This window comes from Zingiber officinale, chromosome 5B (assembly GCF_018446385.1).
Source record: "Zingiber officinale cultivar Zhangliang chromosome 5B, Zo_v1.1, whole genome shotgun sequence".
Classification (NCBI taxonomy): Eukaryota; Viridiplantae; Streptophyta; class Magnoliopsida; order Zingiberales; family Zingiberaceae; genus Zingiber; species Zingiber officinale.
This window is the reverse complement of record NC_055995.1, coordinates 112896588-112922759: the sequence shown is the minus strand read 5'-3', so window position 1 is coordinate 112922759 and position 26172 is coordinate 112896588. Positions and strand designations below refer to the sequence as shown.

Below are 26172 nucleotides of genomic sequence, written 5' to 3'. Positions count from 1 at the left end.
AGAGCATGCTCACTTCTAACTCACGCTGGCGCGAGAGTCTGGAGGCGTGAGAGCATCCTCACTTATAACTCATGCTAGGACGAGAGTCTGGAATCACGACCGAGAGGGTGTTGGTCGTGAGAGCATGCTCACTTATAACTCGCGCTGTGGCGAGAGTCTGAAGGCGTGAGAGCATGCTCACTTAGAACTCGCATTGAGGTAAGAGTCTGGAATCCTGACTGAGAGGTCGTTGATCGTGAGAGCAAGCTCACTTATAACTCGCGCTGGGACAAGAGTCTGGAGGCATGAGAGCATGCTCATTTATAACTCATGCTGGGGCGAGAGTCTGAAATCTCGACCGAGAGGTTGTTGGTCATGAGAGCAAGCTCACTTATAACTCGCGCTGGGGCGAGAGTCTGGAGGCGTGAGAGCATGCTCACTTATAACTCGCGCTGGGGCAAGAGTCTGGAATCTTGACTGAGAGGTCGTTGGTCGTGAGAGAAAGCTCACTTATAACTCGCGCTGGGACGAGAGTCTGAAGGCGTGAGAGCATACTCATTTATAACTCGCGCTGGGGTGAGAGTCTGAAATCCCGACCGAGAGGTCATTGGTCGTGAGAGCAAGCTCACTTATAACTCGCGCTGGGGCGAGAGTCTGGAGGCGTGAGAGCATGCTCACTTATAACTCACATTGGGGGCGAGAGTCTGGAATCCCGACCTAGAGGTCGTTGGTCGTGAGAGCAAGCTCACTTATAACTTGCGCTGGGGCGAGAGTCTGGAGGCATGAGAGCATGCTCACTTATAACTCACACTGGGGCGAGAGTCTAGAAAGCCTGACTGAGATGTCGTTGGCAACACTTGGGTCTGAGACTGGTGGTGATACTCTAGTCCGAGACCAGTGGCGATACTCCAGTCCGAGACCGGTAGAGATACTCTGGTCCGTGACTAGTGACGACAGTTTGACCCTGAATGAGGGAGATAAGAGATCCGATAAGCTGGTCCGAGACGAATGAAGATAGCTCGACCCCAAACGGGGATGATAAGCCCTGAAGTCCGTAGAAGCGAAGCCCGTAGCAATATGAGGGAGCAAAGCATTTATCATACCTGATCATAGAGTGGTGTCGACCGACTGAGGATCTGTCTCAGTCCCTCAACTCCCGAATACCCTTGGAGCGAGGGGAGAAGATAATAATTTGAGTCCTGACCGTCAAAGGGAGTGAAGCCCAGGGCAATATAAGAGAGCAGAGTCTATAACAATAGAAGGAAGCAGAGCACCATGGGTAAATGGAGCAGAGCCTGTAGACGTAAGAGGATGCAAAACAGGTGGAGAATATAAAGCATATAGTAGTAATAGAGTGCAGCGCCTATAGCAATAAGAGGATGCAAAGCCCCATGTTTAAGGGTATAGAGCCTATAGCAGTAAGAGGATGCAGAGCCCCATGGTGAAGGGTACAGAGTCTGTAACACACATGATCGGGAAGCTAGACCCCTAGTCCCTGATCCGAGAGTAAGACTCCTAGTCTGTAATCAAAGAGCGAGACCCCTAGATCTTGATCGAGAAGTTGTACTGCGAGTCACTGATCGAAAAATTGTGTCCTTAGTGTCTGATTGGGGAGTTGTGCCCCTAATGTCTGATCGGGGAGCTGGGCCCCTAGTGTCCGATCAAAAATCAAAGGCCCTAGTCTTTGATCAAGGAACTAGGTCTTACTCTTTTATCAGAGAGCTATAGCAGATCCTATAACCGTTAAAAGGGAGTAGAGCCCATAACATACCTGATCAAGGAGCCGTGCCAACCAGTTGAGGGTTTGTCTCGGTCCCTTGACTCTCGAATACCCATAGAGTCAGGGAAAAAATATAATGGAAAAACTAATCTATCGACCAGCTGAAGGTCCAACTCAATCCCTCGACTCCTGAATACCCGTGGAGTAAGGGTAGAAGATAATTGTTCGTCAGGATCCTCCGAGACTGTGATAATGGCGGAGAACCTCCCAATGTCGTCCAACTTCACATTCCAGAACAGGTGGAGAAGTTCTCACAAACGGTGCTAAATTGATCCTGTCCAGATTCTAAGTCAGACAGACCGCTGGCTGAGGTGGATGGAATGTTGATCGAATCGCGATGCCCCAGAGGGGGGTATGCTGAGATGACTTCTATGTTGACTAAGTTGTCAGAAGTCCTCTGACCAATGCTATCTGCAGCTAACGACTGGGTTTCTCCAGTCCCTGGTACCCCGATGCTCGAGGTAGATCCAACGAATATATAAGTAACAGATTAAGACGTACAATAATGAAATGAATGGAGAGTGAGTACGGAAACGTATCCTGGCCTAGGGGGTGCCCTCAGATGAGACGCGGCTCAAGTTGTTGTGATCTGGAAGAGTAGATGACTCTGAGCAGGCTGGAGAGCTAGATCTGACAACGTGGAGTCGGACGCGGTGGGACGAAACTGGATGCGACCTAGACACGTAGGCCGAGATAAGACACTAGCACGTAGGCCGGGATAAAATATCGGCGCGCATGCCAGACTATAACAATAACCCAAATGCTAGACACAAAGCACATAGTTTGAAATACAACTGCGGCTCGCAGGCTGGGACACAATGACAACACAAAGGCTAGAACACGACACACAGGCTGGGGCAGGATAACGGTGCGAAGGCCGAAACACAATAAACCACAGGGAGACGAACGAAGTAGGCTCCACTACTCGTGGAGTTAGCCGGTATAGGGCTGCGAGAGATGGTGGAGCTGACCCTGTAAGGCGTGAGGGCAGCTTGGCAAGCTATGGCCTGAGGACAGCGATGAAGAGGGGGAGAGGAGAATGCTCCGACGGTAGAAATTGTGTTGGACTTGTGCTAGGGGTACTGGCGGACTGAGGCTGCTAGCCGAGGGCTGTGGAGCGGTAATAGCGGTCGTTGCCGGAGCCGCGAAAGGTGCCTGGTGTCCATGGCGATGACCTAGCTTGCAGGGTGGTCTGCGAGGCCAGCCGGCGGAAAGCGCACAACGAGGAAGATGACGAGAGAGCGTTGGCGTCAGGCCGCTGATGGCGGAGAGACCGCCGACGGGCGACTATGGACACCAGAAAAGAGAGGGTTGCCGGTGCGTGGTGGCGAGCGTGAGATTGTAGTTTGGATCTCTCTTAGTCCCTTCCACAATTTACACATCGAATCACGATTAGAATCCAGTCAAAATTGACTATGATCTTATCTGGGTTCATCTTCCCACTTAGATTGTAGTTTGGATTGAGACAGACGACCGAAGACCACCAACGATGGGCAGGTCACCCCTTGCTTAGCGCCATATAGTCTGTCCACCACCAACGATCTTCACACTTCTTCCTCGATCCAAACTGTAATTTGAGTGGGAAGATGAATCCAGGGGAGATCTCAGCCAATTTTGATTGAATTTCACAACGATCCAACGTGTAAATTATGGAAAGGATCAGGAGTAGATCAGAGATTGCGAACCAAAGGATCTAAATTTCAGTTTAATATATGATATACAAAATTAAATTAAATTACACATATTTATATGTTATATTAAGTATACAACGTGGGTGTAATGATTAATAATTTATTAAAAAATCAAAATGAGTTTATTCAATTTTAATATTTTCTAAAAGAAAGTAGAGAATTTTTAAAAAGTTTTAAAAAATCAGTTAGAATTTTTATTAGGATACTAAATTTTTTTATTATTATTAAAAGAGTTTAGTACTCTATGAATAATAAATCTTGTTATTAATTTATTAAAAAAAATGGATTAGGATCCAGGCCATGCACAGCTTTAACCGGGCTGAGTCAGACCGGATTTGAGCGGGCCAATCAAGCGATCTCGGATTTTGGCGAACGCAATACAATTTGACACCTTTAGGCCACCTTGGTCCATCTATAACCTTACAAATTATCACGAATCTGAAAGTAAAAGCTCCCATCGCGACCGTTGAGTCCTTCGTTTTCATTTCCCCTGAACCCCCGATTCCCCCTTCTTTCCCAGTTGGATCGCGATGAGACTGCGGCCGCCGCCGTTGCCTCCACTGAGATCATTCCCTCGCGCCTTCCACTCTCGCTCCGCCGCCACCTCTTCCTCTTCCTCTTCCTCTTCTGCCGGATCCGGAGACGATTACGCCGCCCTCCGCCGGAGTCTATCCCTTCTAATCTCCCCCGCCCCCTTCGACAGCTCCCTCTGCCAGGAGACGCTATCTCGTCTCTGCCCCCGACGCCTCGAGCGCATCCTGCTGGACCTCGGATCCTCCCTCATCCGCCCTAAGCCTGCGCTTCGTTTCTTCTCCTTCGCCTCCGACAGCTGCGCCTTCCGCTTCACGCCCCGCTCCTACGCCATCCTCCTCCACTCCCTCCTCCGGTCTAACCTTACCGATGCATCCCGCCTCCTGCTCCTTCGCCTCCTCGATCCCCGTTCCACTGTTGCTCTCTTCCTTGACGACCCCGATCAGCGGTTTCGTGAAATTGTGCTTGCCGTCGTCGATACCGCCCCGTCCAGAGACTCGCCTGCATTCGACCTCCTTGTCCACCTTTGCTGCACGCAGCTCCGCTCGGATGATGGGGGAATCGTTGTCTTTGGCATCCTTACCGGGCAGGGGCTCTGCCCGTCTCTCAAAACATGCAACTTTTTGATGTCTTCATTGACAAAGTCCAAGAATCTGGAAGATGCTCAGATGGTGTTTGATCAAATGCGCAAGTTTGTTTCTCCCAATGTTTACTCGTACACCATGCTGATCGATGCTCTTTGCAAGAGACGGAGGGTTGAGCAGGCAATGGCATTGTTCTCGGAGATGGAAAGTTCAGGAACACTCCCCAACGTGGTAACTTATAATTCTCTGATTGATGGATTTTGTAAGAAAAATATGTTGGATGAAGCATTGAAAATAAAGGAGAAGATGACTAGAAGCTCAATTAGACCAAGCATTGTCACATTTGGCATTCTCATCAATGGGTTGGTTAAAATGAATAGGTCTGGCGATGTGGATGCGACCCTGGCTGAAATGCAAGAGATGGGACTGGCTCCTAACGAGTATATATACAACACATTGATAGATGGGCACTGTAGGAAAAGGCAGTTCACTGAGGCAATGAAGTTAAGAGATGAAATGGTGGCAAAAGGTGTCAAGCCAAACCAGGTTACATTAAATGCCATTCTACAGGGATTGTGCAAGGCAGGGGATATGAAGCAGGCAGAGTATATGATTGATGAATTATTGGCAACTGGGATGGAAATAAATATAGGTCTATTTCATTCAATTATATTCTGGCTTGTCAAGAAGGAACATAGAGTAGATTCTGCAATGCGACTACTATGGGAAATGCTGCTGAGGAACTTGAGGCCTAATGAATCACTTTTAACTGACTTGATTGTTGAACTCTGTAGCCAAAGTAAGCATCAAGAAGCCATGGAGATTTTGTCAAAGATGATGGACAAAGGTTTTGGTGTGAATATTGCAACTTCAAATGCATTGATTCACGGACTTTGTGAGTCAGGGAATTTAAAAGAGGCAACTGACTTTTTCAAATCAATGTTTATCACGGGAATTGTGCTGGACAATGTAACATACAACATCTTGATATCTGGATGCTGCAAACATGGGAAGATTGAGGAAGGTTTTAAGCTTTGGGATGACATGGTTCAGAGAGGATTTAAACCAGACATTATTACCTACAACACCATGATACATGGTTTATGCAGTTTAGGTAGAATAGAAGAGGCAGTTAGGCTTTTGAATAAACTAAGGAATGAAGGCATGATTCCTGATCTCTTTACTTGTAGTTCCATGATAGATGGGTATTGCAAGGTTAAGGAGATAGATAAAGCAAAAGACTTTCTAAAACACATGGCTTCTTTTGGTTTAGAGGCAAACATTGTCATCTACAACTCACTTTTGAGTGGATTATGTAAGATTGGCAATATGTCTGAGGCATCCATGCTTGTCGATGAAATGACACATAAGGGCATCTTACCAAATTCTGTTACTTATGGTATCCTTTTGCATGGTTTCTGTGTCACTGGTAACCTAGAAGAGGCTAGAAATATTTTTAAAGTGATGAAAGAGCAGAGTTTGGGCTTGGATGTAATCGGTTACACTATACTTATCAATGGGTACTGTCAGTTAGGTCAAATGGACGAAGCTGTCAAGATTTACAAGGATATGATTAATAGTGATTTAGCCCCAAACAAGTTCACATATACTTCATTGATACATGGTTATGCTAAAATGGGAAACCAGGAAGAAGCATCTAAACTTTTCAATGAAATGCTAAATAGCGGCATTGTCCCTGATTCTGTCACATATAATGCTCTGATGTCTGGATTCTGCAAGAATGGTCAATTAGACGAGGCTTTTAAGATATCTGATCAAATGTGTCAAGCAGGTCTAATGCCAGATGACGTTAGTTATACAACTTTAGTTCATGGAATAACTTCTTCATGAAGTTGAAAATGATTGTTCACCTGGAGGAGATACATCAAACAAAGCTTTCAGAGTTAGCAAGAGAAAGATATGGCTATGATGCACCTTGTTCATCTCCCGAATTCTTAAAGAATCCTATTGCCAAGATGGGGCAATCAATAAAGAAAGCTGCACAGAGTGTCAGTCGAGTTGTGGAGTTAACAAGTATCTCAAATTTTGCATGGACTCAAATTCAAAAGTGAAAGAAGAGAAGTTCATTCTGATACGTTGCTCTAAGCTTTCTAATATCTAGTAGATGAACTATTGATATCCATTTGACACTGTAGGCCATATCAGCCTGAACACGAACTCAAGTCATTTAGGCAGCAATGTTTTGCCTTCTTGTTCATGTAATTTTGCAACAAGAAGACCAGATGAAGCTTGATTCTTCTTTGGGAGCTTGATGGATGAATGTAAAGATTGCTGTCTTCCACTATATGCTGCTTTTGTGTTCTTAAAGGTCATCTATCTTCTCTAAAGTTCGTTATCCTGCATCTGAGCTACACCATCTTATTTCTTTACGTTGTTACTATCATAATCTTATGAACTATCTATATTTTGCAGCTAGCCTACTAGAAGCACATTCAAACTACAAAAACATTGAGGTATATTTTTTAACACCTACGCAAATAAATGTATTCATCTTAGATATGCACTCTTAAGTTGTATTTCTTGTCATTGAAACTGCTGTGTTTCTACCAAAGATTTTTTACTAACAAAAACATCAGAAACATCACATGGCTTCAAGCTCTAACTTGAGCAAAACACTTTCTCATTCTATCCACCACTATGGAACAATTTAAATCCATATTATTTTTTCACAGCAACATATATTTGTGTACCTTATTTTGTTAGATTTGCTAATAGTTTGATGCCTTTCGTATTTGACATCCCCATTTGTAAGGAAGATGTGTAGAGTATAAGCATCTTGTCTTGTAGTTTTGTTGAAACTATGCACTTCGGAGGAATATTTGTGCCACTAAAGTTGTTGGAGGTTTCACATTTTTTATCATTATTGTTGATGTTAAAGATGGGCTCGCATTGTATGTGCCATGCTCATTGTTTCTTTGTACATAATGACGATTGCATTTTTGTGTAGTTTGTTGACTGAGTTGATAATTACTGTTTTGCTTGGGATTTGGTTTTACAACATGCCAAGAATTTTCATATTGCAAATTGTTGTTGTTTCATTTTCAATTAATTTGTAAACTTACAATGTTTGTGCCTTTTTTTAATAATTGCATTTCCTGTCTTGTGTATGAATCTTTCATTGTATGTTTGCTTTATAGTGATAAGATTTGTGTTCCATATGAATTCCTATGAAATAATTGCAAAAATAACCATAGAATGCGTATTCTTATGAACTATTTGTTCCTATGGAATACTTATTATCATGAAATACCTATCCTCATGAATGACATACATGTTCCGTTATTCCCAATTATTTTAAATTCATAAAAGAATAATTATTCATTACTTTGTTATAAAAATTAGTCTTATTTTTTCTATCTTTTATACAACACATTTGATTGTTTTAGTTGAACTAACTAAGATGAACCCAACAAATGAGCTAGCTGATCTTGATTGGTTGGTAGGTTTAGATAGGATGGATGGGTAACATGGGTTAATATCCAATTGATTTGATTGGTCTAGATGGGTCAATAGATTGGTTGATTTGGTCCATCTGTTTGATGGGCTAGTTGGTTAGCTCGACAGGACGATAGGGCTGAAGAGGAGGAAGAAGAGCTCCTTATTTCTTCCCAATGTGCAATGAAAGCAATTCCTCTTCACTATGGGTTCTTAACTTTATGCAATTCTATAGTAGAAAATAACTCTTTTAGAGTACATACCTCTACATTTTACTGCATATGGAAAGTGCTCACCATTAATGCCATTGCGTGTTAGTGGAAATCTGTTTAGTGCTAACAATCAAGGCTAGGATTACAATAAGAGAGCATAGAAATTTAAGAAGTTAAGCACAATGTGTTAGTCTTTGCAAACTTCTTGGTCCTCTATTAATAGCCTTCAAGCTATCTTCAATCCAGACTTTTCAGTTCTGCAATAGGCCAATCGACTCAATGCATTTTTAGTCGACTATTTTAGTGACAACTTTAGCCTTCAGTCTTTCAATGAAGCTCTCACTTGACTCATCTTGTCACCAATAGATTGTTAGCTACAATGACTACCCCCAATCATTTTATGTCGACTGTCATCGATCTTCCCTGTTAGGAATTCAATCGACTGTCTAGTTGAATCAACTTATCCAGTAGAATGCACAATCAGCTAAGTTTTGAATATAAATATTCTATTTGTGAGCCAAATATAAATATTCTATTTTACTCAACACAATAGTTGACTAAATCTTACTACAATCAATTTAATGGTTGTCAAAGCTACTTGACTCTCACAATTCAATAGTTTATCTTTGCTACTTGATTTTGCTCACTAGGCTATCTGCCATATGGTCGCAAATGCACTGTGTTCTCAGTTCATTCAACTTCTCATCCTTCGTTTGTTTGCTTGCGCAGTTTGTCTCCTCCAGCTATCGAAAACATTGTTAACTCGATGCTTCTCATTATGTGATTCCTCGGATGGCTCAAGTCATCATTCTTTGCTCTCTAATGGACTTCGAACCATAACTTTAGTGTGCAAAATCAAGTTCTACGAGCTTCATGTGCATTTTATTAAATTCCTATATGGCTTTATGTACCTATGAAGTACCTTGGTATGAGATCAATCAGCTCTCCAATGGTGTTCCTTGGTCTATGAGTAACTTCCAACTTTATTAATTTCTTTAGTGGGGGACGAGTGTGCACAATAGAACATTCTTGGTCTTCCCATCCGTTGTACCTGTCTCGTTGTTCGATCCATCGATTTTTGTTAGTGATTTCACCATGTAGATCAGGGTTATGACAAAATCAATTGAGAAACAAATCTCCATTCTTCTTTTCCAAAACTCGATTGATGACCGTAAGCTAGAGGAGGTGCTTGAGCTAGCTAGGCGCCGATTGGGCAAATAGCACATTTAAGCTGTCTCAACGAACACGAAATTTTCACACATGTGGGGCATTGTTTGTGCGGCTAGTGTAACGCGTAGCACTCTTGGTTAGCCCGCAACATGTGGTCGTGCCGTTAACACAACATGTAGTGGTGCATCCAACCCATGCATTGTGCACGTTACTAGATCGAACAATGTCCTTAGTAAGGGGACGCCTATCTCTTTCGTATAAAAAGGTAAAATTACTCGACTAGTGGAAGAATGTGATGGTAGCAACAACTATCGAATCACAAGAAAAGGGGGCGGCAGAGGGGGGACCAATAGTTTTGGGAAGAGAACGAAGGTGGGAGAGCAACCAAAGACGAGAATCCTAAAGTTGTTAGAAGTTTGCGAGCATGTGAGAAATTTAAGGAAGCTACTCAATGGGCATTTGGGGCCACTCCATCTGATTGGTGGACATTACAAAGGTTTTGAATGCGATGATCGAGATGTTTGGTGTGACCTCACATTTGAATCAGACATTTGCTAAATTTCGTCAGATTTGATCGATCATGACTGGATCTTGTCACCGACAAGAGCAGAAATCTGAGAAAGTTGTCTGAAAATCGTCGTCGATCATACAGCAAATGCTCTGGGTTGAGATTTCGGCATTGAGAAGAAGATTTTGGCATACAGCAGCTCGTTCCACGTATCTGGGAGCCCCGGCAGGCACCAGTGGATGCAGTCGGCGTAGCTCTGAGGGTCAGCGAGCTGCGCCCGCGACAGCGGGCCCCACTGCTTCTTGTAGATCTGCGTGTGCGCGTCCTTCCGGTACTCCGACAGCTGCGTGATGTTCAGCAGCGTCACCGGCACTCTCGACCGCCGGAGCACGTCGCCGGCGACCCGCATCATGGACTTGCTGGTGCCGGAGCCCCAGTAGCCAGCCTCCCCGATGGGCGCCGTCTCGTTGTAGCAGTTCCCGGCGGGATCGCCGCCCCATTCCTTGCTACTGCAGAGCGCCATTCCTCTGTTACCGTCTTTTCATCGAATCAGATTGCACAGAGCAAATTTGTGAGAGTGATCGATTCACCTCGGGTGAGACGGCGACATGGTGACGAAGACGACTCGGTTGCGCCGAGCGTCCATGCTTTCCTCGACCCACTTCACCGTTCTCCTCAAGGCCAGCCGGTAAGCGTCCTCCGTCGCCATCTCCGTTATGTTCTTCGTCTCGCGCCCAAATGGCCCTCGCCTGCACGGCCAAGTTACTCGGTGTTACGAAGGAATTAGATCGAAAAGCGGGAGAGGAGAAGGAGGCAATCGATCACAGGATCTTCATCTTGCGGCCGGCCATCCACCACAGGTAGGTGTTGAAGACGACGATGTCCGCTCCCTTCCAGTATCGAGCGTGCTTCATGATGGAGCCGACGCGGACGATCCGGTCCGTGATTCGGTGAACCACCGCGTCGTCGGAGTTGGACTCGACCAGGAACGGCGCCCAGTAGAACTCGATGCTCGCGTCGTAGTCCTGTCGGATCGTCGACGGAAGGGGTTGAGCATGGAGGAGGAGGAGCGGCGTGGATGCTCGATATATATCGCGTCGCGGGAGATCCGTACCTTGGCTTTGAAGACGGTAAGGGAGCCGAAGGTCTGCATGGATTTGGCGGCGTCGGGGATGGCCCGGTGGAGGAGGCAGACCATCGACGTGAATTGACCCCTGTTCAGGGAGTCGCCGACGAACATCAGCCGCTTGCCGCGGAGCTTCTCCAGCATGAAGGTCGCGTTGAACCTGAAATATTGGAAAATAATTAATGGAATTCGATCGGAATTCACGTGATTGGAGGCATCAATCTCGAAAGTGAGAAGAGAGAGATCGAATCTCGTTGACTACCTGGGCAAAGAGCAGGCGCGCGGCTGCCAGCGCCAGTGCTGGTAGCCGGAGTCCGGCCTGCCATGCGCCTGGCAGGTGAGCTGCGGCTGTATGTAGGGGCACTCCTCCTCCGCGTACAGCGGCCGCGCCGCCGGCTCGTACACCCACTCCCCCGCGAACACGTCGCATTCCGCTGCGCCGTCCTTGTCTGCAACTCGCGCTTCCGCGTCAACTTGCTGCTCGGTGCGGTAGCGACGGTGGAAGGGGCGGATGAGGATGCAGGAGAAGTCCTCGCTGTAGAGGACGAAGACGAAAACGACGAGGGAGAAAACCAACACGTGGGAAGAGAGGCTGCGCCTCCTGCCTTGGCCGTGGCCGTGGCCGAGCGCCGCGGCGGCGGAATGCTTCATCGGCCGATGAGCTACCGGCGATTCTGAGAGAGAAGGCGATTGAACGGGTCTCCTGCTTTATTAATTCACTCAACGCGTCGCCTGCTTGCATCATAATAAAGCTTCGTTTTTTTCTTCACAAAAAAGAAAGAACTTTTTAAAAGCAAATTAAAGAGAATTTGATTGGTTGATTTATTTATTTATTTATTTTTGTTTAGGTAAATATATTATTATTGGAACGTTTAGTAGAAAATGTGGAAAGCAATCACGTAGTGGTTGGGTGAACACTGAAAAGGGCTTAACTTTTCACCTAACTCGGGTTGCATGTGTACTATTTATAGCCACCCTAATAATTTCACCATTAGTTCATTTAATAAGCTAACTTGAGAAGGAGGAGTTAGATTGGATCGTCACTAAGTTAAGAGAGCTTTAAATGTTTAACATGGTTTGAGGTCATACTTCTGCTCTATGTCCTACATTTGTCTAGCATGTCACCCTTGAAGATTTTCATTAATCGACCCTTTTAATATGAGTGATCCTATCCAGAATCTGAGTTAAATGAAGGTCGGATGAGTTGTCGTTGGTATTGACGGAGAGGCGACTAGGACATCCTTCTCATATGCGCCTACAAGAACAGACCCCCACGTGGTGCTGACGGACAACAATGACTGAACCGGCGATACTTGAGCTCTGCACACACTCAGATAAGCACATGGAATATTAGAGGCCAAAAACTATGGAAAAAGTCCCTGGAGTAGGTTCTTCGACGCTCAAGTTAGGTACTTTTCCCCCAGAAGAACAGTGTACGAAGGAGAAAGAAAAGTAGAAGACAAGTGCGAATGTACGAGAGAGTATACCTGCGTAAGGGAGAGAACCTCCCTTTTTATATGACAGTGCGTACCTCTGGAGTCTGATTGATGTCAGGGAATGTCGGATGTCAGGACCTGTCTGGTGATGAAGGGCACGTGGCACCCTCTTGTGGACTGGAAGAAGGTTTCATTCGCAGATGACTACAGACCATTAGAATATTCCCTGACATACAACAGTTATTCCCTGATAGACAGTTACGATTCCCTGATTTTGTTGTTGTGTAGCGCCTTCTGTCCCGCCCGGGCATGACTAGGGCAACTCAGGAAGATCTGTCAGGTATAACACCTGACCTAAGTCTTGAGGGGCAGGGAGAGCTATGGTGAGATTGCTCTAGAGTTGACCGAGAGTTGACCTACTGAGAGAACTAGGCCTGGGTATGATCGAACTGTGAAAACCCGATTAGTCGAAGCACTTTAGGCATCACCTTGATTGCACATCCTAATTCAGATATGAGATCCTGATCTGTAAGCACCCGATCGGGCATCCTGCGTTTGATGACATCCAACGGTCCTACTTCTTCTTTCCCTAGTTGCTGACTATCACGTCATCTTGACTTTTGACTGCCACGTCCTTCTGACTGTTGATTGCCACATCCACCTGACTGTTGACTGTCACATTCCCTTGACTTTTGACTACCACGTCTCCTTGACTGTTGACTACCACATCACCTCGACTTCTGACTGTCATGTTTTCTTAACTCCCAATGACCGAACCCTTTCATTATGCACCGTATCAATGAGTAATTGGGTAGACATCTATAAGTCAACGTTCACAACCTTTAAAGATGAAACCTTGACCTAACAATTGGATTTTGCAAGATTTCCTTGAGCTTGATTATAACAGAGTATCTCCTTAAAGATGAGAAAAAAAATAAAGGTAGAGGTAAAGTATCAAGAGCTTTAGATGATGAAGGCTTCAACCTTTGACTAAGCTCTTGAATCCTTTGGAGCACTTGATTAGCTTGAGCATAAGAGAATTGAGTTTTACGATGAGTTCATATAGTGTTAGTACAATCGAGAGGTTGTGCGTATAATCAACTTTTGGAAGCTCAACTTAAGAGGGAGGTTGTAGATGAAGTCATACTTAACTTGGGTTTGTTTTGATGTGATTGACTAAATCAAAGACATGATGTTTAAGTTAGACAAATTTGACTTGATTGTTAGATTTGTTTGATTGTCTTATGTCAAGTGTGCAATTATAAAATCTTGACATTACAATAGTTGCAATTTGACCTGTTTGATAGATAAAAGTCTAAGAGGCGATGTATTGGCGAGTAAAGACTCGAATGTGAGTACCTAATAGGTGAAGTCCTAATAGATCACGAAGGACTAATTGTTTAATAGGTGAAGTCTCAAATGTAAGCTCTTGATAGGTGAAGTTCAGATGTGAGTTCTTGATAAGTGAAATCTCAGTTGGCCAAAAAGGATTAATTGTTTGAAAATGAAATCCTAGAGGTGAGATCCTAGCAACTGAAGTTCCATCAAGTCAAGGAGAGGCAGATACTTAGCAAGAAGTATCCCAGGCAAAGTTTGTATAAAGTTTCTCTACCTTTAAAAAAGAGAAAACTTTTCATTTAGTGGATGCAAGGAATGACCCACCTAATGAGTCATAGGCATTAGAGTATGAGCTTCGGAGCAACCAAACCACATAATATGCTTTTGTTAGTATTTTTTTGTTGTTAGTTATTTCTTTCATCGGCTAACATTTGCAAGTATGAATTGTTTCTGTTAGTCCTTTTGGAGGTCGGCTAGAAGGGGGTTGAATAGTCCTATAAAAATAAAAACAAACACTTCTCGGACTTCTTAAACAAACACTTGCATAAATAAATAAGAGCAATAAAACTGAAAGAAGAGGCATGGGAGTTTACTTGGTTACAATCGGGGAGGTTGTTAATCCAAAGAGAATGAAGCGCAATAGATATCTCCTTTCAGGCGGAGAAGCCTCTTACAACATTCAAGTACAGAAAAAATAAGAAGCTAAACTAACAATGAAAGCATACAAGTGTTGTAATCAGAATTACTTGTCTTGTTGAGCTTCTTGGACCAAGGCTATATTTATAGCCTTGGTCGGGGCGCATGGAAGGGTTCCAGGTGCTTGGGAGGGGATAAAACTTTATCCCTTCTCGCATAAATCATGTTTGACCGCGATCTGGATAGCATCCAGGTTCGGGCGTCGGAAGGGTTCCGGGCGCTCGAACCAAGAAAGTCAATAGAGTTGACTTTTTCGATCCGGGCCCTCTGCTTCGGTTCAGCTCACCTCGGTCCGGGTCTTCCACTCCGGCTCCGCTTGCTTGAGTGATCTCAGTCATCCGGAATAGGGCTCACCCGAACTCAATTTCCGGCCTTCTCCTCGAGCAGCCATCCTTCCCGGTTTCTCGTCTCTCGGAATCATCGCGTGCTTCCTTCTTGTCTGCCAACGTACTCATCCGCAACTCTTCGTCCATCGGATGTACTGAGCCCGTTGGCTCTCTCCTGTGCCGACATTCTCGCTAGCTGCGTCTCTTCCTCCCCGAGTAATCTTCCGCTCTGACTTCTCGCCCCTCGGAAACTCCACACGCTTCCTTCTTATCCGTCGGTGTACTCTTCCGCGGCACCTCATCCCTCGAGCGCACCGAGCTCGTTGGCTCTCTCCCCGTGTCGTCCTTCTCACTAGCCGCGTCTTCCGCTCGACTTCCTGTGCTCCTAAGCTCCTGCACACTTAGACACAAGGGTTAAAAATACCACAGGACCTAACTTAACTTATTTGATCACATTAAAACAACCTGGGGTTTCAACAATCTCTTCCTTTTTTATGTGAGCAACTCAAGTTAAGCTAGGGTTAACCAACATAAATTAAAGGTAATAAATTTTGCAAGAAAGTGCAAAAAGATAGAAATTTGTAAAGCTACCCCCTAGACTTAATATTCCCTTCTCCTCCTTTGATTACATAAAAAATGAGGTTCCTTAAAACGTCTAAGGGTACATTTTCAAGACAAATAAGAGAATTTAAAATCTGAATTTTATCAAGTTAAAATGTCTTGAAAAAATTGTTAATAAAAAAATGATAGTGAAAGCCTTAAGTCAATTCTTGAAATATTTTCTGAGAAATAGAACATGTATTTTTACAGAAAAAAATACATTTTCAAGATTTAAACAAATTGTATAGAGATAAGCCTTTAAAGCAATTGAATAAACTCAAATGAAAATTTTTGTAGTAAAAAATTGCAAAAAGAATAACGCTAGCATACTCTTGAGAACAAGAAAATTTTAAGTTATTGCCAATTCATTTCATTGCGATACTTAAATTTTCATTTTAATCTATTATAATTTCTCAAATTTAAAGCAGAGAATTTTAAATATACAGAAAATTTTAAACTCTATATTTGTTCCTCTAACATGTCATTTTTTAATTTGTCGAAATCCGTTAATCGCCAAACTATATATTGCTTGGGTTTCTTTTAACTCACTATTCTTTGTTAATAGCTTTTTAGGTTTGAATTCGCAAAATTTTTTCAAAAATATGATTTCTAATTTGCAAAAATCTTTCGACAATATAATTTCTGATTCGAAAAAATCTTTTGATAATATAACTTCTACTTCATAAAAATCTTTCGACAATATAATTTTTAATTCAAATTCCTTTTTTGACAATATAACTTTTCCTTCGCAAAAATATTTTGACAATGTTTTGATTGAATTAGTCAATTGATCAGAAGGTGGAGACCATACATGACTTACCTTGTCGGCTGTTGATTCTCCCCCTGTTGAGTTGTTTTCTTCCAAAGACTCTCCCCCTTCATCTATGCTCATCCGGGATGAGCTTTCTGTGTCCTCGAGATGGAATTCGGTTGTTGGGGATGTTCCGGGAATTCCTCGATCTCAGGCTCTTCTGACAGTGACTTGGGTTCCATCATGGAGTAGGATTCGATTTCAACTGGTTCTTTGTAGAGCTTCAAGAACTTTCCCCAAAGTTCTTTTGCACTTTTGTATTTTCCGATTATGCCGAGATCTTTGGCAGGTAGTACGCTCAAAAGACTGGACTCAGACTTACCATTTGCCATAACATCATTACGTTGCTCGTCGGTCCATTGATGCTCCTCAAGTTCTTCTCCTTCTTTGCTTTTGGGCACTTCGAAACCATATTTCATTGTTAGTAACATATTAAAATCGGTTTTAAAATAAACCTGCATTCGTCGCTTCCAAAAAGCGAACTTCCCCTTGAACGTTGGTGGGTAGATGTTAGCTCCGGCCATCTCGTTGCTTCAGTTAGCGGTTAGTCCTCCTGAGGTGTCCTGGCTCTGATACCACTTGTTGGTCCCTTTGGAGGTCGGCTAGAAGGGGGATTGAATAGCCCTGTAAAAATATAAACAAACCCTTCTTGGACTTCTTAAACTAATATTTGCATAAATAAATAAGAGAAATAAAACTGAAAGAAGAGGCACAGGAGTTTACTTGGTTACAACCGGGGAGGTTGTTAATCCAAGGAGAATGAAGCGCAATAGATATCTCCTTTTAGGCGAAGAAGCCTCTTACAACATTCAAGTACAGAAAAAAATAAGAAGCTAAACTAACAATGAAAGCATACAAGTGTTGTAATCAGAATTGCTTATCTTGTTGAGCTTCTTGGACCAAAGCTATATTTATAGCCTTGGTCGGGGCGCCTAGAAGGGTTCCAGGCGCCTAGTAGGGGATAAAACTTTATCCCTTCTCTCATAGATCGCGTTTGACCGTGATCTGGATAGCATCCGGGTCTGAACGCCCAGAATGGTTTCGGGCGCCCAGACCAAGAAAGTCAACGGATTTGACTTTTTCGGTTCGGGCCCTCTGCTCCTATTCAGCTCACCTCGGTCTGGGTCTTTCACTCCGGCTCCACTTGTTTGGGTGATCTCGACCATCCGAAATAGTGCTCACTCAAACCCAACTTTCGACCTTCTCCTTGAGCAACCTTCCTTCCAGTTTCTTGTCCCTCGGAATCGTCGCGTGCTTCCTTCTCGTCCGCCAGCGTACTCATCCGCATCTCTTCGTCCCTCGGACGTATCGAGCCCGTCGGCTCTCTCCCGTGCCGACCTTCTCGCTAGCTACATCTCTTGCTCCCCGAGCAATCTTCCGCTCCGGCTTCTCGTCCCTCAGAAACTCCGCACGCATCCTTCTCGTCCGCCGATGTACTCTTTCGTGGCACCTCGTCCCTCGGACGCACTGAGCCCATCGGCTCTCTCCCTGTGTCATTCTTATCGCTAGCCGCATATTTCGCTCAACTTCTTGTGCTCCTAAGCTCCTGCACACTTAGACACAAGGGTTAAAATACCACATGACCTAACTTAATTTGTTTGATCACATCAAAACAACCTGGGGTTTCAACAGTTTCAACTTGTTCCCCTAGATTCTTTACGATCTCTATTGGTGCAATCAACCTTTGGCCAAACTTAAGTTGGCTTGAGTTGAATTTCAATATTTGATCAATATGTTTGTTGACGTGAGCAAGACGTCAAGTAGAAGAAGAGTTTATTGGCAAAGGAGATTATTGATGCAATCAACTACGGGTCAGATTGACCAAGATTGATTTGGATGTAAATTGTTGAGTAAAAAGTCAAGTACATCAATGTTGATCGGATACTTGATAAAGGAGAAATCTAAGTGAGTCATGGTTAACCAGACATGTGGTAGCAGTCAGAAGTTCAATAGGAAGTTGGCAAGAGAAAAGTCCAAGTGATCATGATTGAAAGTTTAACAGGGAGTTGTTATGAGAGACGAAGTCCAAGTGGATTATGGATGACTAGACATATAGCAGTTGAAAGTTCTATTGAGAGTTGACAAAGGTGAAGTTCAAGTGAGCCGCGGAGGACTGATCACTTGGCATTATATGTGAAGTCCAAGGGGATTACGATTGATCATACATTTGATAATAAGGGAAGTATAAAAAAGTAAAGGATGATTGAATATTTGGTAGTGGTGAAGTATTGACAAGTCAAACTTGACCAAATGCCTAGTGAAGTCCTAACAAGACAAGGTTAACCAGATGTTAGGCAACGATGAAGTCTTTGTATGTCAAAATTGATCGGATACTAAACAACGATGAAGTCTTAGTAGATCAAGGTTGATTAGATGTTACAATGATATAGTTTTGACAGGTTAAGGTTAATCGAATGTTAGACAAAGGAAATCTCAATAGGTAAAGGTTGATCGGATACTAAGTAAAGAAAGTTTTAATAAGTTGAGGTCAATCGGATACTAGGCCAGGTGAGAATTCAGCCTTAGTAAGTCTAAAATAAATTAGATATCAGTCGACTGATAAGGAGTATCAATCTACCAATGAACACATAAACACTGAGTTCAGGGTTTGTGGGGATTTGTGTATATCAGTTGACTACTGGGTATGAGCAATTGACTGATGACACTATTATGACAACCAAAATGTTTGAAAATCAGTTGATCAACTCGACTGATTACTATTAGTTGAGTGGAGCAATCAATTGTTGTCATTATTTGAGAGAACATAATGTTCTGAATTCAGCTACTACAATTAATTGTTTTGATATTGATGCGGTTAATGTTGAGTTAAAAAGAGTCGTTTTGCAAATGTAATGTTTGAATTTAGCAGAGTAATTATTTGATAAACCCTATCAGCAACTATTAGGCGGAAATCGATGCCAACTTAAAGGTGGTAAAAGAAGGGTTTCATGGAGGATTTTGATGTCAACTCTTGGGAGTTTTGAAGAAGAGTGTTGTTGTATTTTTAGATCTCAGGAAGCATTCTAAAAGCTATAAATAATGATCAAAGTCATGTTTCTTAATGTAAATTATTCATTTTGATTTCTTTTGATACCGTTTGTACACTTGTTTTTGGTTTTATTTATTTGTAAAAAATAAGTATTGTAAGAGGTTTCTTCATATTTGGAAGGTTTTGGAAGGTATTCGATAAGAAGAAAGTATAATGGAGTATCATTAAGATTAAGCCACGGAGTAGAAACCGAGAATTCAAAACTATATAAAATCTCATATTTTTGTATTTGGGTTTCATTTCTTATATTTATTTTCATTGCGTACTAATCTTTTTTAGACAAGCATACAAAAAAAAACGATCGAAGAGAATCACTATTCACCCCTCATGGGTCCCAACAATCTCAACACACAATGGCCAAAAGTTCTCTAAGAGATTTATATACCTTTGGTTTTAATATTCTCTTTAAAAGCTATTTTTAAAATCTTTAATCAATCTTAGTCATGAAAGTAACGTTTTATTTAATTGTAACTTGTAAGGAAACTCCCTTTGTCAACTTATCTGATCCATAGCTCAAACATCCACCAAGTATATATATTTCATATAGTTTAAAAATAAAATATTAATCTAACACTACTAATTCTACTAATTCAATTATGAATCTAAAAGTAATTTTAGTAACCACAATCATGCCTCTATCATGCTCTCTGGTGTGATGGAATAACTTCAACATCATAGAGTTTCGATAAGTTTCATATGGTGCCTATAACTTGTGCTCACACCCGTATGGGGTCATCTCTTGAGCTTGGTGGAGTAGATGATGAGCATGAGTAGATGTAGGTGAAATGGTGTCCAACAATCTAGCTATTAATAATGACTCTGTCTACTAAAATTATGTGATTAGATAGATTTTTTTTTATATAGCTATACATCCTTATCTCAACAAACGATATTATCAATAAATACTTCATTTCATTGATGATATCACAAATGTTTAAACATTTAGAGAAAGTATGATAATACACATCAATTTAAATTAAAAAAATTTCATTTTGACTTTAATTTAATAAGGAAACTTCATTCAACAAAGCTCTTAGTTATTCATTAACTCTATAAAATTAAAATAATACTATAATACTCACCAACTACAAGGGTAATCAATTTATAGAAATTACCTTAATGGTTGGTAGATGAAATGATCCTTGATGAGAAGCAATTGAAGTTGTGCAAGCAAAGTTAATCATTGATTCATCAAAAAGATTAGATTGCATAAAAAATATTAAACAAGATCTAGTTAAATTCTATAAGTGTAAATAAGAGCAAACAAAATTAAAATTTGAACACCCTAAACCCTAAATCTCTAATATCGTGAACCCTAAAACCTCAACAAAAAAAAAAGACTAATGAATTCGTGAGGAAACTAAGGCATGGAAATAGAAAAATAAAAATTTAGGAATATTTTAAATTTTTAGGATGGAGAACAATTGATTTAAGAGTATTTATAAAGGAAGACTTTAGTACTTTAATTGACTTAATAGAAAATAGAGTCTCACTTTTAGATTTTTACAAAAACAAAAATACTCCTATGATATTTTTTTCCCACAAATTTATCAATTAAGGAGAATAAAAATTAATGATTGGAATGATAGAGTTACAAAAATAATTGTTTAGAATTGGTGATCCATCTACTTCCATTTATTTATTGTTCATTAGGTAAAATAAATTAATTCTTCTAATTATTTTTCATTGAAAAAAATAGAGGTTTTTTCTGTGGTTTCTGACAGATAAGTGAGAAATAATCTATTAATTTCTTCAAATAAATTAAAATAGTTGATATAAAAAATGCCTGCCCATCTCCATCTCTTCTTGGTTGATCAACTTAATTGACTTTCTTAAAATCTTCTAGTTTTAAAAGTCAATACCCCAGTTGTTTTCATTGCAAATCCTTTTCAAAGCACTTTCACTCATAATAAAATTTGAACTACAATTTAATTGAATGTCAACATATATAATAAATATAATAATAACATTTAACTAATTACACCTTTTAATATAATTTATAAAAACTATATAATATAATTTAGGGTATAATTAACTTTTAATTAAAATTTAGTTAAGTGTTAAAACATGAATACTAATATATAAATAATAAATATTAAAAATATTAAAGGTATAGATATAAACATATAATTTAATATTTAATATAATTTCTTTATATTAGCGGAGGACCTAAGGTTAATAAGAAGTGATTTATTTTTTTATTATATCATGTGCACTTGTATCCTCTTTACATTTATCTTCTTAAAGAAAGTGCATAAAATCAATATGCAAGACACTTCACACAATGACAACATTACAAGAAATAACAAGAATAATAACAATAATAAATAAATATGTCTAAAAGATATAGAGACAAGAAATGATAGACATTGTGCCATGTTCCTTTAATTTTAAATATATATGAAAAATAATAAAATAAGGGAATTTGGTGTGAGAGGAAACTAAAACCTCTTCTTTCTTGAAGAAATTAATCAATCAAGTCCAATAAGTTATTGATATGAGATAAAATTACAAAATATATTAAAATCATTTTTAATTGTTTCCCTTTAAAATATATACTAACCTAGGTGAAAAAAAAATGTACTTTTTATACAATTAAAAAGAATAGATTCAAAAGGATCATGTGCCACCAATTGGTTGTATTGATGAATACCTGTTTGCATTAATCTAATCAAGTAAGTTCATTGTTTACATTCTAATATTAAATATTATCTCTTGTGTACATACAATTTATTTTATTAGATTCTTCCCCTCTCTATATTTTTTATTGTGAGAATGAAAGTAATATGAGGAGAAGTTGAAGTTTATAACCCTAATCTTAGCACTTTCTAACACCTTTTATCTATGGTACAACAATCACATGCAACTCCACTCAAGAGAAATAAAAAACATAATAAAATGATGTGGTTGGACTAAGGACAATTATGTTAAAGTCCCTCACATTATAAAATGCTGTAAGTGTACTTCCAATATCACCTTCAACAAGCTCACTCAGCATGTTCCTTTCCATCAAAAGACCTTCTTTGAAAGTCCATAGAGGAGAAGACTATAGGCGAGTACATTAGAAAGCCCATAATGTGTCAAACTCAACCTTGTTGAGTCAAAAAAACTCTACAAATTCCATGTGCACTATTTCATGTTTTTGCCTATTTGATCCATATATTAAATGCACAAGAAAAGGCCAACTTAAATCATATTATCAGCACATTAAAAATATCATGATCAAACCTGACCAGAAGGAAATATTATTCCCCAACATGAAGGTTTGAAATATTGTTTACTTGACAAGACGACAAATTATTCTTTACTCAAAAGGAAAAACATGCCAAAGAAATATTAGACATAATACAATATCAATGCATGTGATCCAATGCCACATGACCATATGGAGGTTTTAACTAGTTTATCATCTTCATAGATGATTGATCATGTTATGTATACTTGATGAGATAAAACAAGTGAAGCATTTGAAAAGTTTGAATAGTACAATTTTAGTTTAGATTTGAAGTAAAGAAATAAATAGTAGAAGTATGAAAGTATGTTAATGGAATCAAGATAATGAATACAATTATTTACTAAGTTTCTAGATCATCTAAAGGAAAAAAAAAGGATTATCTCTCAATGAAATTCTCCTAAAGAAGACCCTTTTTAGACATGGCTGATCCCTAAGAAGTCATAATGACCTACACCCTTTACATAAATTGGGGATCGACGGTAAGAGATGTTTGAGATGAATGTAATTAATTTTTACTATAATGATGATAAGCATCTGAGACTGACATTTTTTTTATAGAGTATCCTTAAATTCTATGGAACAAATATAAAAGGATAAGAAAGCAGGTTTTTCTTATTAAGGGTTTGAGTTTCCAAGGCATATGTTAAATGTTTGGTTGGTGATAATCTCTCTACCAAATTAGATAAGTGTTTATTTGTGAAATATCCATAAAAAACCAAAAGGTATTATTAATTTCTACTTCTCATAAGAAAATAAAGTGTATATTCCTCTTGATGTAGTATTTTCTAAGAAACAATTCATAAATTTAAGAGTTAATAGATTAAGCTGGTAGCGGTTCCGAAAGGAGATGAGAGTTGAGATCCTCTGTCTCGAAAATGAAGTGTCTCCGTGTCCCCTTGTCAATCGGATGGGTTAAATTATATCTCAAGTATGTAGTGTACATCACGAAGATATCATGACCGTCCGATCGATAAGGGGACATGAGGACATGTCATTTTCGGGACAGAGGATCTCAGTGTAGGAGATGGAGAGCCCGGATAACGGTGCAGTGGTTAAATTTTTTTAGTAATTAGGTATTTAAGGATTTTTTTTTTAAGTAGTAGTTAGGTATTTAAGGATTGAATCTTAGCTGTGGTATATAAAGATTTTTCTTCAGTGAGGTAATAATTCCAAAAATAAAAAAATAATTAATCAGATCAAGTAATAGTGAATCTGAGACGATTGACTCGGTTCCATAAAAATTTTTTACAAGCCGTCAGAGTAAATTAGAAAGTTCTTATGGCGGGCGACCTAAAAACCTAATATCCTTTAATTATAAATTTCATTTTAAAAAAATCTCTATAAATACATCATATCTGATAATTTAATTGTGGAGGTCTACATAACAACAGGACGCCCTTCCCACTGCATCTAAACTAAATTACCTAATACGTGGCAGCTAATAAGATAAAATAAAAAAATTATACCTTTTAAGTAATTAATGACATATTATTACTAATTTAATAGAGTAAAGTAGAGAAAAATTCCTAATCACAATCATAATTTTGTATGCAGTCTCCAATCACAAAAAATTTTATTTTTACTCTCTGCATGCAAAGTATTACTGTTTCAACTCTCTCATGCAAATATTGTTACCTAAATTGTCCCTCAATTTTTTAGGTATAAAAAGTCTAAAAATGAGTATGCAGGGAGTTAAATTCAGCACTTTACACTAGAATCCAGTACTTTATACTAGAATCGAGTATATTTTCTATCAAATTAATCATTATATTTTTTCGGTACATAGTCTAAAAATGAGTATAATTCCTATTAAATTCAGCACATTAAACTAGAATTGAGTATATTTTCTATTAAATTGAGCACGATTTTTTTCTTGTTTAATATAATTCCTCGTAAATTTAGCATCATTTACCATTTAAAAAAATCTAGTATATTTTTCATCAAATTGAGTATCATTTAAAGAAAATCTAGTATATTTTTCATCCAATTGAGGTGAAAAAATAATCGTACTCAATTTGATAGAAAATATATTAGATTCTAATTTAATGTACTGAATTTAAAAGAAAATATATTATTTTTTAAATTTTTTATAACGGAAAATATTATGACAATTAGATAAATATATTTGACTAAAGAGTGGAAATAAAAATTTTTATGGATGAAACCGCGTGACAGTAAAAAATGTACTATCAAGCCCACTTTGCAAGAAGAGACATGAGCCCTGCTACCAAAAGCAGGGCAGTGGTCGAGAGCAACTGGAGCATGGGCCTGCTCTGCACTCTCGCGTTCATGAAATCCTGGGCGAGCAAGTCCACCAGCGCCATGTAAATCAAGATCCCCGCCGACGCCGAGTTCAACACCCCCTCCACGATCAGCGCAGTCGGGCTCGATTCCTTGTACGCCGACGAGATCGCCATCCCGAAGGCGATCCCAGCCGGAGTCGTCAGAACGAAGAACAGACCCATTTTCAGCATCGACCTCGCCTTCAACTTTGCCTGCGCAATGCATCCTCCCAGTCCGATGCCCTCGAACAGCTGATGGAAGCTCAGTGACGTCATCAGCGGCCGTATGGTCGCCGGAGACTCCGATGCGCCCAACGATATCCCGATTATCACCGAATGCATCACGATTCCGAGCTCCAGCACCTGAACCCAAACAGTTAGAACCGTCAGCTGACAAGCCCCATTTAAGTCGAAGCAGAGCGCCGGCGGTGCACCTGCGAAATCACGCGATCACGAATCAGTTGCGCCTCCGCTCCCCGCGGCACGCGGCCGTGGGTATGCCCGTGCGCGTGCACTTCCACGTCGTCCTCCGCCGAGGTCCCCGCGTCGCCCACCGCGGCCGCCCGGCGGCTGAGGAAGCCAGTGGCGATCGCGTCGACGGCCAGCGACCCGATGGCGGCGACCATCGCGCCGAAGCCGGCGAAGGGGAAGTCCTGCCACGGGGAGGGGGCCAGGCAGGGGGAGGTGAGGCTGCCGAACGCGTCGGGCAGGATGTGGATGAACCCGGTGGCGAGGATCACGCCGGCGGCGAAGGCCTTGATGACGAAGAACCAGTCCTTCTCCGGGCGCAGCGCCGGTACCCACCGTCCGAGCAGGGGAATGCTGACGCCGAGGCTGCCGCTCGCCAGAATGGAGAATATGGCGGCGATTTTCAACGGGTCCGCCTTCTTCCTGTCGCTGGCCGAGGCGTCGCCGGAGCACTCGCCGTCGCCTGCCGCAACGAAGGGGCCGACCAGGAGATGGAGGCAGAGCAGCAACAACGCGCCTCTCGTCATCGTCTTCCTCCCAAGAATTACTCACCGTACCGTTTAATTATGCGGAACTAAATCGAAAGATGTGCAGTGAAGACGATGAGCACGGTGCGCGTGTGCCAGAGTGCAGAAAAAGGGCAACACCGTACGGAAATATGCGAACGACGCAGAAATTTAAATTTTTAAATAAAATTTACGTTGTTTACCAAAGACAAAAACATTACGGATAACACGTGGTCGAATGTCATTGGCTATAGGAAGTCAACCGAGGAGAAACTTGCCTAGGCTTGTGCTGGACTCTCCTTGCTAAACACGCCCACGAGTTTATCTCTTGTTCCGTCGAGCTTTTGGTTGGGTTTGTTGCTCCAACTAAACGTAAAAGTCTCTCTAT

General features: G+C 40.9%; 3 protein-coding genes across 5 annotated transcripts; 1 reads left to right on the top strand and 2 right to left on the bottom strand.

Annotated features, from left to right (window-relative positions):
• Positions 1-3928: 3928 nt before the first annotated feature.
• Positions 3929-9241, top strand: LOC121985382 (pentatricopeptide repeat-containing protein At4g19440, chloroplastic-like). 2 transcript variants are annotated; one of them, XM_042538806.1, is made up of 3 exons: positions 3929-6894; positions 6999-7039; positions 8963-9241. In XM_042538806.1, the coding sequence occupies exon 1, from the start codon at positions 3981-3983 to the stop codon at positions 6414-6416; it is 2436 nt and encodes an 811-aa protein (XP_042394740.1). In that variant the 5' UTR covers positions 3929-3980; the 3' UTR covers positions 6417-6894; positions 6999-7039; positions 8963-9241. The 2 variants fall into 2 exon arrangements, with proteins under 2 accessions (XP_042394740.1, XP_042394739.1); XM_042538805.1 differs by lacking the exon at positions 8963-9241 and having other exon boundaries at positions 6999-7170.
• A 589-nt stretch (positions 9242-9830) lies between these two features.
• Positions 9831-11778, bottom strand: LOC121985383 (protein trichome birefringence-like 33). 2 transcript variants are annotated; one of them, XM_042538807.1, is made up of 5 exons: positions 11300-11778; positions 11026-11197; positions 10737-10936; positions 10502-10660; positions 9831-10438 (listed from the first exon to the last, which is right to left on the bottom strand). In XM_042538807.1, exons 1-5 carry the CDS (start codon positions 11686-11688, stop codon positions 10048-10050), a joined length of 1311 nt encoding a protein of 436 aa, XP_042394741.1. In that variant the 5' UTR covers positions 11689-11778; the 3' UTR covers positions 9831-10047. The 2 variants fall into 2 exon arrangements, with proteins under 2 accessions (XP_042394741.1, XP_042394742.1); XM_042538808.1 differs by having other exon boundaries at positions 9831-10420; positions 11300-11776.
• Positions 11779-24717: 12939 nt separating this feature from the next.
• Positions 24718-25805, bottom strand: LOC121987738 (zinc transporter 8-like). The gene is made up of 2 exons (XM_042541473.1): positions 25245-25805; positions 24718-25173 (listed from the first exon to the last, which is right to left on the bottom strand). Exons 1-2 carry the CDS (start codon positions 25803-25805, stop codon positions 24718-24720), a joined length of 1017 nt encoding a protein of 338 aa, XP_042397407.1.
• Between the last annotated feature and the right edge of the window lie 367 nt (positions 25806-26172).